Source organism: Leptodactylus fuscus, chromosome 6 (genome assembly GCF_031893055.1).
Source record: "Leptodactylus fuscus isolate aLepFus1 chromosome 6, aLepFus1.hap2, whole genome shotgun sequence".
Taxonomy (NCBI): domain Eukaryota; kingdom Metazoa; phylum Chordata; class Amphibia; order Anura; family Leptodactylidae; genus Leptodactylus; species Leptodactylus fuscus.
Genome location: NC_134270.1, coordinates 27,229,864 through 27,249,988, shown reverse-complemented (window position 1 = coordinate 27,249,988; position 20,125 = coordinate 27,229,864). Strand labels below are relative to the sequence as shown.

Below are 20,125 nucleotides of genomic sequence, written 5' to 3'. Positions count from 1 at the left end.
AGGCAACTCTATTTGTGGCGTACGTGCAGAAACGGCTTCTTTCTCATCACTCTCCCATACAGCTTCTATTTGTGCAAAGTGCACTGTATAGTTGACCGATGCACAGTGACACCATCTGCAGCAAGATGATGCTGCAGCTCTTTGGAGGTGGTCTGTGGATTGTCCTTGACTGTTCTCACCATTCTTCTTCTCTGCCTTTCTGATATTTTTCTTGGCCTGCCACTTCTGGGCTTAACAAGAACTGTCCCTGTGGTCTTCCATTTCCTTACTATGTTCCTCACAGTGGAAACTGACAGGTTAAATCACTGAGACAACTTTTTGTATGCTTCCCCTGAACAACTATGTTGAACAATCTTTGTTTTCAGATCATTTGAGAGTTGTTTTGAGTAGCCCATGATGCCACTCTTCAGAGGAGATTCAAATAGTAGAACAACTTGCAATTGGCCACCTTAAATACCTTTTCTTATGATTGGATACATCTGGTTATGAAGGTCAAAGCTCACTGAGGTTACAAAACCAATTTTGTGCTTCAGTAAGTCAGTAAAAAGTAGTTAGGGGAATTCAAATCAATAAAATGATAAGGGTGCCCATACTTTCGCACCGGTCAAATTTTGGTTTAATGCATATTGCACATTTTCTGTTAGTACAATAAACCTCATTTCAATCCTGAAATATTACTGAAATGGCTGTTGCAAACACCAAAATATTTAGAACAAAAAATGATTAAGATTAATAGGGGTGCCCAAACTTTTTCATAGGACTGTAGTAATAGCCTTAAGGAAAGGCTATTCTTCTCCTACCTTTAGATGTCTTCTCCGGGCCGCTGTTCGGTAGAAATCCTGTTTTTCTTCGGTATGCAAATGAGTTCTCTTGCAGCACTGTGGGCGGTCCTCAGCGCTCAAACAGCATTGGGAGCGTCCCCAATGCTGCGAGAGAAATCTCCAGCGCCGCCTCTATCTTCTTTTGGAATGCCCTCTTCTTATGTCTTCTTCTGTGCTGGGTTTCAATCTTCTAGGCCTCGGGCAGAGCCGACTGCGCATGCACGCTGCTACAAGAACATGACCTCTTTCACAGTAAGCTGGTGTGAGTGGTCATTTTCTTGTGGCCCGGGTATGCGCAGTCGGCTCTGCCTAGAAGATTGAAATCCAGGACGGAAGAAGATGCAGGAAGAGGGCGTTCCAGAAGAAGATGGAGGCGGCACTGGAGATTTCTCTCGCAGCATTGGGGACACCCTAGTGCTGTTTGAGCGCTGAGGACTGCCCCCAGTGCTGCGAGAGAACTCATTTGCACACCGAAGAAAACAGGGATTTCTACCGAACAGCGGCGCGGAGAAGACATCTAAAGGTAGGAGAAGAATAGTCTTTCTTAAGGCTATTCCTACGTGTTAGTCAGAATAAAAGGGTATCCAGTGATAGGATCCCATTAAGAAGTGCATTGGAAAAAAACATTAGAATTACAGGTTTTTGGGGGTTTTTTTCCGTTTTTTTTTAAAAAAAGGCCATCAAAATACCATAAACTAAAATACTATAAAAATATATATATATAAAAAATCTAGACTTTGAATACATAACCCCAGGGACGAATATTATTACTCCAAAAATCTAAAAGTGTATTCTATTAGCCTTCCATAAAAACCCAGATGAGAGCCATTCCTGTGTTATTCATGTATTCATATTATCTATTAGGACAAAGATGAAGATGAAATTTCATTTAAGTCATTCTAATGCAGAAATACGGATAATTCTAAACGCACCACAAACTTTCTCTCCCCACTGTATGGCTGGAATACATTAATGTCATCTTAAATCCGCGATGTTGTAATGCAACATTTGTCTCCTCATTGGCTTCTTTATATTACCTAGAGCTTTAGCTTTTATTAATAATTTATCTTGTATATTCAGTGAAAAACAGCTGTCCAAATTCCTAAAGTCAGGCTGTCAAATTGAAGAATTGGTTATCAATACTGGATGCACGGTAGTAACCTAATGCAAGTCTCTCCATAGACTTCTAATACTATTTAAACCCGCAGAATAGAGTATAGAGTGGCTTCTGCCTTGTGTTTGTGCTTTCTTATGAATGCGCTGAACACAACAGGGTTCGGAATCCAGTAGTGAAAATGTTAAAATTTTGCATATGGAAAATTGACATTTTTCTCTGCACAGCAAGAATTTTATCCTTCTCACCTTCTTAAAAGCATTCTCATTCAGTCAAGGTTTCCTCCAGCAGTAAGTAAGATTTAAAACAAGGACTGACGAAGAAAATGATGCAAAAAAGGTCTTTTCTTTGAATTTCACAAGGTTATTTATAAACAGAGATTAAGGGGTGAAGTTAGAATGCATTGCGATAATGCTTCCCCTGAGGTGTGTTGTTGGTGGCTTTGTGCACTTGCCTCGGCTTGCCTAAATCTGTTACTGAGCTGCAAATTTTTGTCACTTTTAGAAATTTTATCTGTCATGTCTCCGCACCTCATACACCATATGGAAAAGTACAGTCCTATGAAAAAGTTTGGGCACCCCTATTAATCTTAATCATTTTTAGTTCTAAATATTTTGGTATTGGCAACAGCCATTTCAGTTTGATATATCTAATAACTGATGGACACAGTAATATTTCAGGATTGAAATGAGGTTTATTGTACTAACAGAAAATGTGCAATATGCATTAAACCAAAATTTGACCGATGCAAAAGTATGGGCACCTCAACAGAAAAGTGACATTAATATTTAGTAGATCCTCCTTTTGCAAAGATAACAGCCTCTAGTCGCTTCCTGTAGCTTTTAATCAGTTCCTGGATCCTGGATAAAGGTATTTTGGACAAACAATTCAAGTTCAGTTAAGTTAGATGGTCGCCGAGCATGGACAGCCCCCTTCAAATCATCCCACAGATGTTCAATGATATTCAGGTCTGGGGACTGGGATGGCCATTCCAGAACATTGTAATTGTTCCTCTGCATGAATGCCTGAGTTGATTTGGAGCAGTGTTTTGGATCATTGTCTTGCTGAAATATCCATCCCCGGCGTAACTTCAACTTCGTCACTGATTCTTGAACATTATTCTCAAGAATCTGCTGATACTGAGTGGAATCCATGCGACCCTCAACTTTAACAAGATTCCCGGTGCCGGCATTGGCCACACAGCCCCAAAGCATGATGGAAACTCCACCAAATTTTACAGTGGGTAGCAAGTGTTTTTCTTGGAATGCTGTTTCTTTTTGGACGCCATGCATAACGCCTTTTTTTATAACCAAACAACTCAATCTTTGTTTCCAAAATGAAGTTGGCTTCTCCAAATGTGCTTTTGCATACCTCAGGCAACTCTATTTGTGGCGTACGTGCAGAAACGGCTTCTTTCTCATCACTCTCCCTGACAGCTTCTCCTTGTGCAAAGTGCGCTGTATTGTTACCGATGCACAGTGACACCATCTGCAGCAAGATGATGCTGCAGCTCTTTGGAGGTGGTCTGTGGATTGTCCTTGACTGTTCTCACCATTCTTCTTCTCTGCCTTTCTGATATTTTTCTTGGCCTGCCACTTCTGGGCTTAACAAGAACTGTCCCTGTGGTCTTCCATTTCCTTACTATGTTCCTCACAGTGGAAACTGACAGGTTAAATCTCTGAGACAACGTTTTGTATCCTTCCCCTGAACAACTATGTTGAACAATCTTTGTTTTCAGATCATTTGAGAGCGGGCTGCCCATGCTCGGCGGCCATCAAACTTAACTGAACTTGAATTGTTTTGTAGAAAGAAATGGTCCAAAATACCTTCATCCAGGATCCAGGAACTGATTAAAAGCTACAGGAAGCAACTAGAGGCTGTTATCTTTGCAAAAGGAGGATGTACTAAATATTAATGTCACTTTTCTGTTGAGGTGCCATATTTTTGCACCGGTCAAATTTTGGTTTAATGCATATTGCGCATTTTCTGTTAGTACAATAAACCTCATTTCAATCCTGAAATATTACTGTGTCCATCAGTTATTAGATATATCAAACTGAAATGGCTGTTGCAAGCACCAAAATATTTAGAACTAAAAATGATTAAGATTAATAGGGGTGCCCAAACTTTTTCATAGGACTGTATATGAACAATAGGGTTGTGCCGATCTTGACTTTTCAGGATCGATTTTAAAATCCGATTTCCGATCATTTTCCATTCGAACCCGATCTCCATCCCAATTCCGATCCCAATGCAAGTCAATGGGATTTTTTAATTAATCGGAAATCGGATTTTAAAAGCAATCCTATTCACTATACAGCATGGAATCTAACAATTGTTAGAATCCACCCTGTGTAGTGAATCACTAAAGTAGCCAGAAGATTAAAAAAAAATCCCCCCTTAGTCCCTCCTGGTGTCCACTTACCTCCAGAGATGGCTTGTCCGGTGCCTTCCTTCTTCTTTGCTTCGCTGCCGCTCCACGCTGCTCCCTGCCCCCTCCCTGCCAGGTTAGGAGAGTGTGGGCAGGTTAGGAGAGTGTGGGCGGGTACTGGGAGGGGAGATGTCACATCTCCCCGCCCTGTACCCGCCCACACTCTCTTAAGTCACAAGCCCCGCCTACCTAGCACTTTAAACACTAACCTGGGAGGCGGGGCAGCGAGGCAAGAAGAAGGAGGGCACCGGAGCAGCCATCTCTAGAGGTAAGTAGCTGATAGAGATGTTTAGTTTAGCCTCCCATTCCAATGAATGGAGGCAGCCGGCGCGCAGGGGGTTAAGACTGTGTGCCGGTTGCTTCCATTCATTCCTATGGAACTGCAGTGGAGCCTTCACACTGAGTATACAGCGTATACTCAGTGTGAAGGCTAAGCAATGCATTGTGGGAAAAGATCACCGATCTCGATCCCACATAAAAAGATTGTGTTCGGAATTCCGATGGCGATCGTGAAATTTTCTCGATCGCCGATCGGAATCCGATCTTTTCTGAACACGATCGCTCAACCCTAATGAACAACCCTCCCAAGGGCAGTTTCAGATGGGCAAGTTTGGGATGGCAACTTGGTTCTTGTATTGGCCACATTTCCTAGCCCAAACAGTGCTCAGTAGAGATGAGCGAGTAGTATTCGATCAAGTAGTCGAATATTGAGGTCTACTCGAATTTCGAAGTTTTGAATATTTCCCTACTCGCTCATCTTTACTGTATATGATTTTTTTTTAATGCCTACGTTGTCCTAGTTCCTGTCCCACCTCCCCTGCATAGTTATTGATGTAAAAAAAAGCGCCAGGGAAGGTGGGAGGGGAATCGAATTTTACTGCGTGGTATTCGACCGCGTACGAGTATTTCGAATACCGTAGTATTTGATCGAATACCTACTCGATCGAATACTACTCGCTCATCTCTAGCGCTCAGGTGACTTGACACGTCCAGTAGGCTGTATTTGAGCCTGTAAATCCAGCTGGTCCACAAACATCATTTCTTGGCCCGAACTTGGCTGTGGAAATATGTTTTGGCCAAAGCAAACAGTTGCACAAAAAGTTAAGCAAACAGCCATACAATCTTTACAGAATGGGTGATAGTGTGGGTTGTACCAATGCCAAGTCTATCTGGAAAGTTCCTGGCCTGCTAGATTTCCCCAGGACTGTGGCGTCCTTTGAACAGTGAGGGTAAGTTCACATGGAGTTTTTTGGTCAGGTTTTTTTTGGCTGTATCTGCTTCAAAACCCTGACCAAAAAGATGACTCCCATTGAAATCAATGGGAGCCGCTCAGGTCTTTTTTCTGGGAGCCGTTTCCTCCGATTCCCAGAAAAAAGAAACGAGGTGCCTCACGATTCGGCCTGAAGAAACTCCCTGATCTGGACTAGGCCCATTCATTGGGCCTATTTCGGAGCAGAGTGTGCGGCTGGATACCGGTGCAGTACATCGGCTTTCAGTTGCGGCTACCCAGTTTTTGGATCGGAACCTGAGGAACGCCTCAGGTTCTGATGCAAAAAAAGCCTGTGTGAACTTACCCTTAATGCAGCGGTTCTGGGTGTCAGACCTATGAACAAATCATCAATGAATACGTCCTGGAAAATCCTGATCTTCATAGGAATTAGCAATACTTTGTCTGTGGTATCTACTATACACATGTAAGGGTTGGTTCACATCTGCGTTGGTATTCCGTTCAGGGGAGTCCGCATGGGGACCCCCTGAACGGAATACCAAACGCATTTGCAAGCTTTGTGCAGTAAAAGCACACGGATCCCCATAGACTATAATGGGGTCCGTGTGCTTGCCGGCAGATCTCTGCAGGGAATATGCGGACAGGAAAGTAGTTCACAATCTACTTTCGTGTCCGCATGGTTCGTCTGGGCAGCGTGCAGCAAGCACATGGACCCTATTATAGTCTATGGAGTCCTTGTGCTTTCACTGCACAGTTCTTGCAAATGCATTCGGTAGTCCGTTCAGGGGGGTCCCCATGCGAACTCCCTGAACGGATTACCGAATGCAGATGTGAATGAAGGGTAAGCTATATATAAACATTTAATATATTTCTCTACATAGCCGTCCCCAACACCAAATACTGAACACTTTTTTTGGTATCAACATAACCATAACAACCCATAGAATAAATTAATAAAATAAAATTAAGGAAATATAAATTATTTGAATTTCCCTCCAAAATAAAAATCAATGAATTAATTAGAAACATACAAAAAAAGAGATAACCAAAGTATCAAAAGGAAAAAATGAAAAATAATTATATTGTTCAAAAATGGGTTGGATCAGCCTGTAGTGTGTTTTTCCACTTTAATTTTGGGGGTGACTCCAAATTCAGGCCTCCATTGGTTAATACATTTGATTTCTATAGATGATTTTTGTGTGATTTTGTTGTCATCACAGAACAAAGTATTCGATGAGAATATTTCATTCATTCTCATCTAGGATATGTTATTTAAGTATTCCCTTTATTTTTTTGAGCAGTGTATATATACTGTATATATATATATTGTGGCCAGTAATTTTAATTTTTCAGATTGATGACTTGATTTATTTTTTATATTTAATATTATTGATTTTTCATACATTGTTACATTTGTAAAGAAATAATTACTCTTCAGTGCTAAAAGCAATGTAAGACCTTCGAATACAATACTGTCTCAGAGATATACTATATGGCCTTTATCTGCACCTGTTCTACAATGGCAACTGGAATGAAAATTACATCAGGACTCGTGCACAATCCTTCCACTACATAAATATATTTTTACTACTGCTTCCTCTAGCCATGTAGCACCCAGCTATAAATAACCCGTCTTTGAAATATGCTTCTCGGACTCGGTACCAAAATTTGTGCTCTGGTGCTATTTTCAGCCTGCAGAAGCTAAATCATCCTTAGTGCTGGAAGAAAACAGCCCGTACCAGCAGCTCACACATAAATAACCCGGAGATTTACAATTCGATGGATGGAAGGATGCGTGAACCATACAATGCAAGAGCTCAAACTGTAAATGGCTTCTTAATAAACTGAATTTCTGGGGGCCGCGCACACATTCATATTTTCTGTGCTCGGTAAAATTGGTTGGAAGCAAGGTCAGTGGAATCTGTCACGCCGCAGTCATCACTTTACGGGTTTTTCGGAATGTATTACTCGTCATATGGTATTTGGGAGGGTTTGGAGTAGATTTTTGAAAATTTTTTATTCTATTTTTCAGTCAAAAATATTGTAAAGAAGCATATACCGTATATACTCGAGTATAAGCCGAGTTTTTTCAGCGCGGTTTTTGTGCTGAAAAAGCCTCCCTCGGCTTATACTCGAGTCAAGCAAAAAAAAGAAAATTTTTTTTATTTATCTATCTATTTTTTCTTTTTTCGTTTTTTTTTTTTTTTTTTTTTTTTTTTTGGGGGGGGGTGTCTATGACCAGCTGCAATAGTAATGTATAGAATCTCCCATAAAATAGTGAAAAAAAAGCTTTAAAAAATGTAATAAAAAAATAAAATTAATAAAAGTTCTAAATCCCTCCTTTCCCTAGAAAACATATAAAAGTAGAAAATGACTGTGAAACACAAACACATTAGGTATCCCTGTGTCTGACAGTGCCCGGTCTACTGAATATAGGGGATCTGCAGTGCTCCTGTTCTGTTGGGAAGGGGTTAATAGGAGCACTGCAGATCCCCTATATTCAGCCAGGCTGAATTCCATGTGGGGGAAGAAAAAACCCAGTCCTCAAGCTCAGGGAAGGGGCAGACAGACAACCAAAACACCCCCTCCCCTTCCCCAGCGTCTACTGCACCCAAAAACTTCGACCATTTTAATTTTAGAAATTTTCCATTGCTGCATTTCCCACCCCTCGGCTTATACTCGAGTCAATAAGTTTTCCCAGTTTTTTGTGGTAAAATTAGGGGCCTCGCTTATATTCGGGCCGGCTTATACTCGAGTATATACGGTAACTAAGTTGTTGATGAAAACAATAACTGAAATAGAAGCTTAGTCTGTGCATCAGGGAAAGGGAGAGCAGATTTAGGGTTGAAGGAGATAAGAAGAACGAACTGTTGGAGGGAAAGTGAGAAGGGGAAAAAAGAAGGAATAAAAAGGAAAGGGGAAAAAGGGGTTGGAAACAAGGAGGGGGTGAGAGAGGACAAGGGAGTTGTCCATCTATTCCACGACGGTTAAACCACCATTGCATATCTATCCAACCAGGAGACCCTGTGACTCAAGAGTTTCGTAGGATGTCCATATAAAGCTTCATGCCCTGAAAGAGAGTCCACAGAGTCCAGGCCATTATGAACTTGTTCCAGGGTTGAGGTAGAATTTCTGAACATTAGAGCCTCCCTTAGTGTGGGATGCTAGGTAGGTCCTGGTTCTGATATTTAGTTAAAGGGATATTCGGGTAATCTGTCCCACTATCAACTGGGTAAGAGGATTGCTATCTGATCAGAGGCCAACATCTGACCAATTGGATCCTCACTAGTCATAAGAAGAGGGTCCCATTCTCTCCATCTTAATGGAGTGGCAGGGTCTTCTCTTTTCATTCTCTAAGGGATTGCTGAAAAAAGGCTCTTCTGGTGAAACCCAGCGTTCTTCCTATCTGATCGATCCCGATGATAACAAATTTTTTTGGTATATGTGTATGCTTATCCAGTGATAGGCCACCGGTGTCTTTTTATGATAAGACATCCCCTTTCACCATCTCCCCCAACTCCAACATTCTGTATTGTTTAATGGCTGATGCTCCTCTGATTCTGGCCCAGTTGTAATTCTTTCTCTCGCCCCTACCATTCTTGAGCAACCATTGCCAATATCTGCAGCACAATTATACGCTCTGCTGTCAGTTGGGCGGTCCCTGTTTTTGCTGAAACCTGCAGAAATGATTGCTCAGGAACGGTGGGGACTAAAGACAACTGTGCCAGAATCAGTGGATTGAAGGATGTATAGCGTTGGAGTTGGTGGAGGTGGTGAGAGGTCCTCTTTAATGAGGAGCAGACTCTGCCTCTATGACACTCCATATAAATCTATCCTACTAAAGCGGATACCGGATGATATATGATAACCCAATTAGAAGCTGATGTATATGTAGATGGTGATTTTTATGATTCCCAAATAATTAAACCTCCCGTTATAGGTTCTAGTATTGCTTGTTACAGAGAGTAGATGGGGAACTCTCCCCGGACTTGGGAGTAACCTGACATAAATAATACATTCCTATAATTCTTTTCCTTATCTCGATGAAGACTAGAAGAATTGTGGTGTCTGACAAGGATCCCACAGAATATTAATCCCCCATCGTAGCTGGCAAATGATAAATTACCGGGTATTAGTTGATTCCTTTCCCTTGTATTGGAGAGGATGTGGTCAGATCTGGTTTCTAATGTATACCCAAAGGGAATCTTCCGTAATAAATCGTATCTTACTTTGTATCTTTGGATAATTTCCTGGGACCTTTAATGAACACTCTCGGGTCTTCCCAAAGAGGTAGTGACCAAGACAAATTGTTACATCACCCTCACTTACTTATACATGTTCTCCGCACCTTCTGACTGAAAGAGTTAACAGATGCTGAACGCAACGATACGTGTTTCATTAGTTGTTTCGCTATTACGATACCCACCATTTATTTCCTTTTCAGATGAAAATGGACGCGTCTTGAGAATCAGCGCTGGGATAAAGCATATACCATCTGTTAAGTCTCAGACTACCAACATTCTGGAGTTGATTGAAGATTTTGAAGAAAAACCTTTCCAGACGCCATTGTAAGTGCATTCACCCCTCTGATCACAATTTGTGTTAAATGGTTATATATATCATGCTGCTTGTTTTAGGTACACTATGCGTAAAATGTATACACTATTCTATGTCTAGTGCAGGGCATATGCGGTGGAGAACGACACTAGGATTCTCTTCAATCCACTACCACCGTTCCAGGTCTTGCACAAAACATAAGCATTCACTCTTCTGAACATAGGGGGTGTCATGCAATGATTGACAACCTTCCCTACATAAATGTTCCCATAGAGACAGCTGTCAATCACTAAATAGAACCGCCCACTGGACTCCTAAGCCCAGAATGAGTCGGGATTTCAACAATTAAAATGTACTTTATATTGAATCTTTTCCCATTCCCAGAGGTTGGGCCAAGTCTGCCAGAGTGAGCTCTTGTATTTTCTCTCTTTGACATTCATCTACTATAGTAGTCTCATTGAGTAACCCTTTTAATACATTTATGATTATTGTATGTGTATCAAAAAATAAAGGATCGTTGTGCATAGAGATGGGTGAATTTTGCAAAATTCATTTTGCAAATATTCACAAAGTTCCCCTGTCAGTTGTATTACATATTGGATTATTTAATCCGTATTAGAAGTGATATTATTATATATTATTATACTATATATTATGTCGTGTCTTCAGACCCCAGAGTAATAAGAGGAGGCCCAGGGGAGGTGCGGAAACACAAACACTGATACTCATCTTCCCTCACCTAATCCGGGCAGTTCTCTTTGGTCATCTTCCAGCCTCCTGGATGAAGTAACAGGGACGGCTTATATCAGTGATTGAACCTCACGGATCATGTGGGGTGAGCATACGTCATGACGCTTTGATGCCAGCATCATGATGTTCGGATGCCCAATGTGACGACTGAGGTCCAATCGCAGGCCTCAGCCATGACCCAGTAGGCTAGAAGAGGGCAGATGATGACTACAGAGGATTGTAAAGAAGCCCAGGAGAGTCAAAGGATGTTGAGCACTGTTTAGGGGTGGCCAAATAGGTTTATGCACAACTGCAAGCCTCTGGAAGATCCTACACCTTCAGGTTCATAGAACTCCCAGAGCTTGAAATACCCATTTGCTGCTTTGTAATTGTATTTTAGCAACTGCTCTCTTAGTGCAATGAATTTGTCTGGCAGAAACCTTCCTCATTATACCTTTATCTGCATGAACCCATCTGTGCTCTGAATCCGCCACAGTACGATGGTCACACTTAAGTTTTTGTGAAGTATCTAATGTTTTCATACCTTGTCCAAGACATTGCCATTGATGCAGCAGAGAGATCCTTTTACTTTCCCATATTGCTTGAAATCTGTGACCTGCTTAATAATGAGGAACGTCCTTCTTAAGTAGGGTTCCTCTAGGTCTCACCTGGTAAACTTATCACAGGTGTTTGAGATTGAGTTCAGGGATCCAAAGAGCCCTGAGATACAAGACCAACCATGAGTTTAATTGAAAAACAAAAAAATTAAATCTTTATGACACTTACCGTAAGTCTGATTTGCATAATAATTTGGACTGCGGTGTATAACCATTTGTTCTGTTTCCCCATCTCCCTTAGCCCTCAGATTATTATACTCTGGAGTCTGAAAAGAGTATATTAGTGATTTCTGGGTGGCGAACTCCAAATTTTAGGAGATTTGTAAGAAATTATCTCTAGTTGTATAGCACTGTTGCTTCTATGCATCATACATCACACCTGAATGTAGGACACGAAGCTGCAGAAGGTCATGGTATATTATTGGGTAACGGCATAGGCTCGTTCCCTGTTTATTACCACTTGCTTTGATATATACCAACCTCCGTGCCCATGTAACGGCAGGCATGCTCTTAAAACAAGTGCTCTCTACAGAAACCTAAGTGCAGTTTATCAACGGTGAGTCCTGGAAATGAAACAAGTGCTTATAAACCGAAAATGTTGAAGCATTTTTCACAGAAGCGTTGGTGCTTTTAACAGGAGGTTTGTTTGCCCTGACATTCACTGTTATTTGTCATCTCTAAGAGTATGAAAATAACTATGATGTGTAGAATGTGGGAAGGAGCTTTCATGTAAAATGCTACCTGAGTGGAGATTTTGTCAACGTGTAGGCGATACATGTGAATTTATTTTTCCTACGGTTAATGTAAGCGTTGTTTATCCACAGTGGTTATGAATGTATAAGTTATCCTTTGTCATATGTAACGGAGGAAAAGCAAGCGCAGGACAATAGTGATCCATCAGTAATGGAGGTGGAGGCATCTAGTGCACAGCAGCCCCCGTCATCCGACCATAAGACTGGAGAAGATCCTTCCAATAGGCAAGATGGTGAGTCACCTGAAAAGGCTGCTTAACCCCTTATTTGTTGTAAACGTTGGTGCAAATGGAAGTCCCATATCAAAAAATCTAACCGAAACCTCATTATGTATCACCAGACCTCTTTTACAGGTATGGTAAACCCTGTCTCAAGGGGGTCATAAAATTGGTATTCCTGTATCGAGAATAGGTTCCCCTTACCGCAATGTCACAGCGGCTGTGAGTGGAGAACTGGCCACGTGTACATGGTTCTCTGCGTTCACTTCTATGAGTGGTTTAAGAATAGCCACGCCTGCTTACTTGGTCATACTCCCATAGAAATTGATGGAAAGAGCAACATATGCAGTATGACATCACTGTGTGCATTATCCTGGTACTGTGACATCACCATGTGCATTATCTCTACCCTGTGACATCACTATGTGCATTATCCCTGTACTGTGACATCACCGTGTGCATTATCCTGGTACTGTGACATCACCGTGTGCATTATCCTGGTACTGTGACATCACTGTGTGTATTATCTCTACCCTGTGACATCACCGTGTGCATTATCCCTGTACTGTGATATCACCGTGTGCATTATCCTGGTACTGTGACATCACCGTGTGCATTATCCTGGTACTGTGACATCACCATGTGCATTATCTCTACCCTGTGACATCACCGTGTGCATTATCCCTGTACTGTGACATCACCGTGTGCATTATCCTGGTACTGTGACATCACCGTGTGCATTATCCTGGTACTGTGACATCACCATGTGCATTATCTCTACCCTGTGACATCACCATGTGCATTAACCCTGTACTGTGACATCACTCTCTGAATTATTCCTGTACTTCAACATCACTTCTTTCAGTTTTTGAGCCCTGGTAAGGCCTCGTTCACATCTGCGTTGGTATTCTGTACGGGGGAGTCCACATGAGGACCCCCAAATGGAATACCGAACACAACTGCAAGCGGTGTGCCAGTGAAAGCACATGGACCACATAGATAATGGGGTCCGTGTGCTTGCCGCCAGATCTCCGCAGGGAACTTGCGGACAGGAAAGTAGTTCACAATCTACTTTCCTGTCCACATGATTCGTGCGGGCAGCACGTGGCAAGCCATTATAGTCTAAGGGGTCCGTGTTCTTTCACTGCACTGCGCTTGCAGTTGTGTTTGGTATTCCGTTCGGGGGTTCCCATGCGGACTCCCCAAACGGAATACTGAACGCAGATGTAAACAAAGGGTATGTGCTAGTAAAGTGTCGGCAGCAGTCCTTCTGTTATCTCTGTATGCAAATCCAGAGATAATTGTGCAGTTTACAATAAGCACTAGCTCTGGTCTGGAATGAGCTGAAAACCAGGAAATGGAGGGGAGAGGAGACAAGAGAGCAGGTGAAATCCTGAGATGAGAAAACCTCTTTAAAGCTAGGGCTCCATGTAGCATGATGCAGCCAAAGAGCCACCACGGGAAAGACTTTGGTGGAAACGCATCAAATTTTTTTCTGCATCGCAACACAACAGTTTTTGAAATCACAGCCTGTACTATAAAACACTGTGGTTTTTGCTGTGGCCAAATTGCAGCGTTTTTGCTTTGTGGAGCCCCAGCCTATCTTAGATCACAATAGACAGTGGTGCAGCTGGTGAGACTTGGGTCTTGGGGCTCAAGACATTCAACCTTGATCAAGGTATAACGCTGGGATCACATGGGGTATTTTGGTCCAAAACCTAAGGCGGAGGCCGCCTCAGGTTTCGGTCCAAAATATAGGTAGCTGAGACTGGATGCCAGTGCAGTGCATCGGCATCCAGTCACGCACTCCGCTCCGGATTAGGCGGGAGGAGGGAGGAGGGAGTGTCTTCAGACGGATTCACGAAGCGACTCCGCCTGAAGAATGAGCATGTCCGTTCTTTTTTCCGGGAGCCAGAACAAACCACTACCGGAAAAAAGAACCGGATGGCTCCCATTGATTTCAATGGGAGCCGTCTTTTTGGTCAGGATTTTGAGGCGGATATGGCCTCAAAATCCTGACCAAAATACCCCGTGTGAACTCAGCCTAAGGATAAAGTGTTGCCAAAAACTTTACCCTAAGTGAAGGAAACTCTTCCCTAAAGTTTTACGAATCTGTGAGCTCAGTTCACTAGGTTTGCAGCCATAATACAGAGCCGATAATGTGACATACTGTAATATACTGTACATCTTGTATCACTATGTATTACATGCAGATTTATGCAGTACTATCGGATTCTCCACCACTTCTTTAGCAACTTGGAAACACCCATCAGAAACATTGTACGGAGACATGTCGAGGCTATTGAAATTCCAGCGATGTTGCGGAGATTCTTCCAGTGTTTCTAATGTGTTTTATGTATTATTTATTTAGCAGATTGCATGTAAAAGTAAATCTCAATATTATCATTCAAACTGCGTTATCCCCTCGGTATATTAGCGCCTGAACTTCTGGTAGAATGAATAATAGTTTACGTCCCCGGAGCATTCTGCCGGTAACATGGAGCAGAGGTATCGTATAAATAATAGATCTCCGCCAGAAATTGAAAACAAATATCTTTCGTACCAGGGAACGCAAACATTTTAATTGTTCTGACCGAAAACATAAGCCATAATAATATTGTTTTAACATATATCTATATCTATCTATCTATATACCGGTATATATATATTATATAATTTTTTTGTTCCTTAAAGTGAACCTGTTGCAATAAAAATGCAGTCCAATCTGGAGGCATCATGTAACGGAGAAGAAGGAACTGAACGCATTGATGTATAATTTTGGAATAAAAGTCTTTATACACGTAAATCTCTGCTCATTTTGGGCTTAGAAGTCAAGTGGGCGGTCCTATTCAGTGACCATACTGATAGAGAGTGGAGCAGATCAATATATACTTTTTTGGGCGAAGTTCCAGTATAACGTCATTCTGTGCTTAGAAGTCCAGTAGCCTCCCCTTTACAAATTAGTGAATAGGACCGCCCACTTGACTCCTAAACCCAAAATGAGCAGAGGTTTAAATGGATGAATAGTATATCATCCTGGACTGTCATAGTATCTACTCTGCTCCTCCTGCTCGGTAACATGATGCTGGGAGATTGGACGGCATTTTCAATGTGACAGGTTCCCTTAACCCTTTAAGGACATGGTAATTTGTACATTAACACTCGGCTGCTTTTTTTTTTATATTTTCCTTCCCCGCCTTCCAAATTTGTACCGCAATGTATTTCGGTCACATCGCTTTCCTTAAAAATAGCAATAAAAAGTGATCAAAAAGTCAAACCAAAAACAAGTACAACTGGTCCTGCAAAAAAAGAGTCCTGATAAATCTCCGGTCAACAAAACAGTATAAAAGTTTAGGCATTTTTTAGGAAAAAAAACATTTCTTAATAACTTTTCATTGTCTTTGTTGTCTCCTGTGACAAGCTATCATGTCGCAGCAGTTTAACCCATTGCAGAAGTTCGGGTTACCTCTGCTCCATCTGTATATCAGTAGTGACTTACTCTGTGTATTTTTTTGTTATGCAGCAATTGTATTTTAAGCATTTTTGGAGATAAACGTCGCTCCCCATTTGTCACGTTTTACATTGGATTAGATGCCGTGCCTTTGGTTGAGTTTTGTGGCTTACATCTTAAGCCGGCCTGCCGGTGACGTGCAGATGCTCCATACACGTGGGCCAATTTGTAGTGTCAACTGGAACAACCCTTTGTGCTAAAAGCGATTTCTTATATTTTTGCAGTTTAGAAAGCGGGAGCTGTGTGCTATGTGGCGCGTATTATAGTGGCTGCTTAGCTATTGTAAGTACGCTGAATACATGACTAGAGGCAAACACGCTAATAGTAATGGGTCATGGAAGGTTCAGAAGAGGATAATCTGCTGACGTCTATCCAACCAGCTGGCAAACTATTCTGGATTCTCGTATGAACCAGCGCTGTATAGACTGATGGTGGTTATGCTGGGTAATAGAGAGACACAGGCCTCGTAGTTATCAGTGTAGTATGCTACTGTATGCTAAGGACTAGTCTGTGAGTCATTTCTTTACATGAAATACAGTATGTATACATGCAAAATTCCATACATACATTCCATTCAATGTGTACGAATCCTTTCATAGGCTGATATCCCATTCTCTATATGATTATTGAAGTAGACCCCATCCAAGAGGTTAAAGGGATTCTATCATTAGAATCCCGTTTTAAGCTAAACCCACGTCAAAATAGCCTTAAGAAAGGCGGAGGAGGTGAACAAGAAGAAAGGGGCACTAGATAGTTTTCTTGCAGCACAGGGGATGCCCCGTGTGCTGTTTGAGCACTGGGAACTGCCACCAGTACTGTGAGAAAACTAATTAGCATAGGGACGAAAACCGGGACATCTAAGGAACGGAAGGCACGGAGAAGACATCTAAATGTAGGGGAAGAATAACCTTTCTTAAAGGGGTTGTCTCATCTCAAGGATCCTATCTATACTGGTAGCTTATGTAAATTGAAGCTTTTTCCTAAATATATTGCTTTAGAAGTTCTGCTTTGTTTGCCTGCTATGGGAATTTATTCCCCCCCATTGTTTACACTGCTATCACCACGGAACTATAGGACAAGTGACGTCACTCACTCACCGCTCTTGCAGGATAATCCATTCAGATAATTGCAGTTATCTGATAAACCTGAGTCTGTTATCTCTCTATGTAAACACACAGGTAAAACGGAGTCCATTCTGTACAAGAATATGCAGATTATCTGACCTGCAGAAGTGTTCTGTGTCCCGTTCAGCAGGAGGGAGGAGGCGGGAGAGAAATACAGGAAGTGAGAAGCAGACACTGCACGCAGCCTGGCTGAAAGACATGGGAAAACCCCTTTAAGGCTATTCCGACATGGGTTTAGCTTAATGATAGAATCCCTTTAAAGGACTTCAAGGTGGTCTTTTGCAGTTAATATAGGCCGCTGCATAGGTACTCACTGTAATGGAAAATCTATTTATTACAAGGATCCACTGTTCCACCCAACCAGATTTTAATAGTCTGGAACCTTAATGGATCTGAGAAAGTTGGATTGTGAAAAATTTACATACAGTACTGTGCAAAAGGTTTAGGCAGGAGTGAACAACAATTGTGTAATCAAGAATGGTTTCAGAAATAGAAGGGTTAATAGTTTATTTTTGTCAATTAACAAACATCTGCCCTTTTGCCTTGCATCAGTTCTTCTAGATACAATTGTAGACAATTTTTGAAGGAACTCGGCAGGGAGGTTGTTCCCGCCATCTTGGAGAACTAAGCCCAGATCTTCTGTGGATGTAGGCTTGCTCGAATCCTTCATGTCATCCAAGACAGACTGGATGATGTTGAGATCAGGGCTCTGTGTGGGCCATATCATCACTTCCAAGACTGCTTAAGGTACGTTCATACAGAGGAATTTGCTGCAGATTCTGCCCCCAAATTTGTGGGAAATTCCACCCAAATTCTTCCTCGATTTTGCTGCGGATTCCCTGGATTGACGCCCCCTGACGATTAAGCCCATTCATCTGTAGTGGAAAGTCACATCGGTATCCCGTCGCTGATAGACTGTGACCAAACAAGGCGACCGAAAATGAAGAGGAATTCCTGTGAACTTACCTTTATCCTTTAACATTGGATGTATATTTGGGACTATTGTCCTTTCCTTATAAGATACATTACACAATTTTGTCTATTCATTTTTACTTTAGATTTTTTCAAAATACGATAAAACATTAGTGACCATTTTAATCTGTTTTATTTTGGCCCTTAGTTTTATACAATGGACCATTCCTTATTATTCATGTATTACCTGCGCTCAATGTTCCTTCCATAGCGTAGGAATCCGCCTGTGGCCTCATAGGACTATTCTACCATTTTATAGACATATTTTGCTTTTCCCTTGAAGATTGTCCCTGAAATCCTGTAAATTGCACCAGTTTCTCGGTGCGGGGCACTCTCTGCTAGAAATTCATGACTTTTGTTGCTGAAATGATATTCTTTAAACAGCTCCCTCATTTGTATGCCTCCTCCATGCCAGACATTTTGTCTGAGTCACAGGGAGGACTACCTACTCATAAACTGAGTCACAGCGTTGAAGCTATTGTCGGAACGTCGCAGGCTTTCGGTGTTATATGGAGCAGCTCTTGCACTTTGTGTTTGACGGTGATTCACTGTCACTGCGCAGTATACAGAAAACCGTATACTAAGCCATAGCCCTGGCAGATTGTAGACAAGAGGGGAAGGCTCGGATGATGCTATTGCAGGTTACAGGTAAAGGGACCCATAAATATCTGATATTCCATAGACAGTACATAGCAGGGTGATATGATGAAGGCTGTAGCCACGGAATTAAAGGGGTGACCGTATGACTGCTGAGGTTATATGCGCCTTGTCAGTGCGCTAGCCATGTTTTCTTTTCTTATTACCATGAGCCTTAGAGCAAACTTAGCACAAGTTGTATTGCGTCTGTCCTCGGAGGTCACAGACACTTACGCAGTTCATCCATGTGCTGCTTTCTCATGAACCCATACACTGACATGTTCTTGTGCATGTTCTTAAGAAGCTAGACGTAAATAAAATAAATGTATTGTCAGTCCCCGGCAGTAGCGTATTTGCAGATCTCCATCTGGAAATGAGAAATAGGCTCCAGATAAGTTATTTCTACCCAGGAGAAAGCAGCTGTATGGGAACACGGTTTTGGTGGTTTTTGCAGGCTCCCATATAGAGACACTTTTATTGAAATTCTCTTAAAGTAGTTTTCCAGCTCTGTGATATTGAGGACGTATCCTTAAGATATAGTTGGGGTACCCAAGTACTTTTATTAGAGGTCCAGTGATCTGGGTCTGAGCTGAATTTGTCCTTATGGTACATATGTTAAGACCCGTGACCCCACCCAATCCCATCTCACTTTGCCCAGTACTTTTGTGCCCCAAGCAGTAATAGTGTCGTCCTCTCTGTAACATACAGTGATGAAGTCTCCTCAGTTCCCCACACACTATAATGCCCCCTCAACATGGTATAATGCCCCACTGGTGCCAAAACAAAGTATAGTACCTTATAGTGCCCCCTACAGAATAATGCCACCTAGTGTCCACATGGTATAATGTCCTATTGGAGCCTCCCACACAGCATAATTCCCCATTAGTGCCCCAATAGTGTAATGTCGCCAAGTACCCCATATACAGAAAGGCTGATTTCCAGACTGCAGTCTCTTTTCCATTGATATAGCCCAGTAGTCACAGAGTAGGATTTGGCAGTCATCCCTGCTGTGCACTTGTGTTATTGCTGTTGGGGTAGCAGGGATGATTGCTGACCCTTGTTCCATAGCCACAGTGCCCTTGTTCCACAGCCACGGGGGTGAGTCCGTTGGCAAGTTGGGGTTTGGCTCAGTCCGGCTGGTGTGTATCGATGGGATAGGTCATCAGTATCAAATTGGTGGTGGTCCGACACCTGACATCACCGATCAGCTGTTTAAAGGGGCCACAATGTTCAGGCGAACATGGCAGTCTCCTCACGGCTTATCAAGCGCGGTGTCATACATTGGATAGTGGCTCTGCTTGGTATTAGCTCATTCATTTGAATGGGACTGAACCGCGAACAGGCCGTGTGACCAATACAGTAAACACGATGTCACAGACCCATGAAGCAGTAGTGGGGCTCACTGAATAGGTTTC

General features: G+C 42.1%; 1 protein-coding gene across 1 annotated transcript in view; it reads left to right on the top strand.

Annotated features, from left to right (window-relative positions):
- Nucleotides 1–20,125, top strand: part of MORN1 (MORN repeat containing 1) — a 282,778-nt gene that overhangs the window by 92,525 nt on the left and 170,128 nt on the right. The window contains exons 9-10 of the mRNA XM_075279633.1: nucleotides 10,039–10,162; nucleotides 12,322–12,482. Of these exons, the coding sequence (XP_075135734.1) occupies nucleotides 10,039–10,162; nucleotides 12,322–12,482 (285 nt within the window). The remainder of the gene's footprint in view (nucleotides 1–10,038; nucleotides 10,163–12,321; nucleotides 12,483–20,125) is intronic.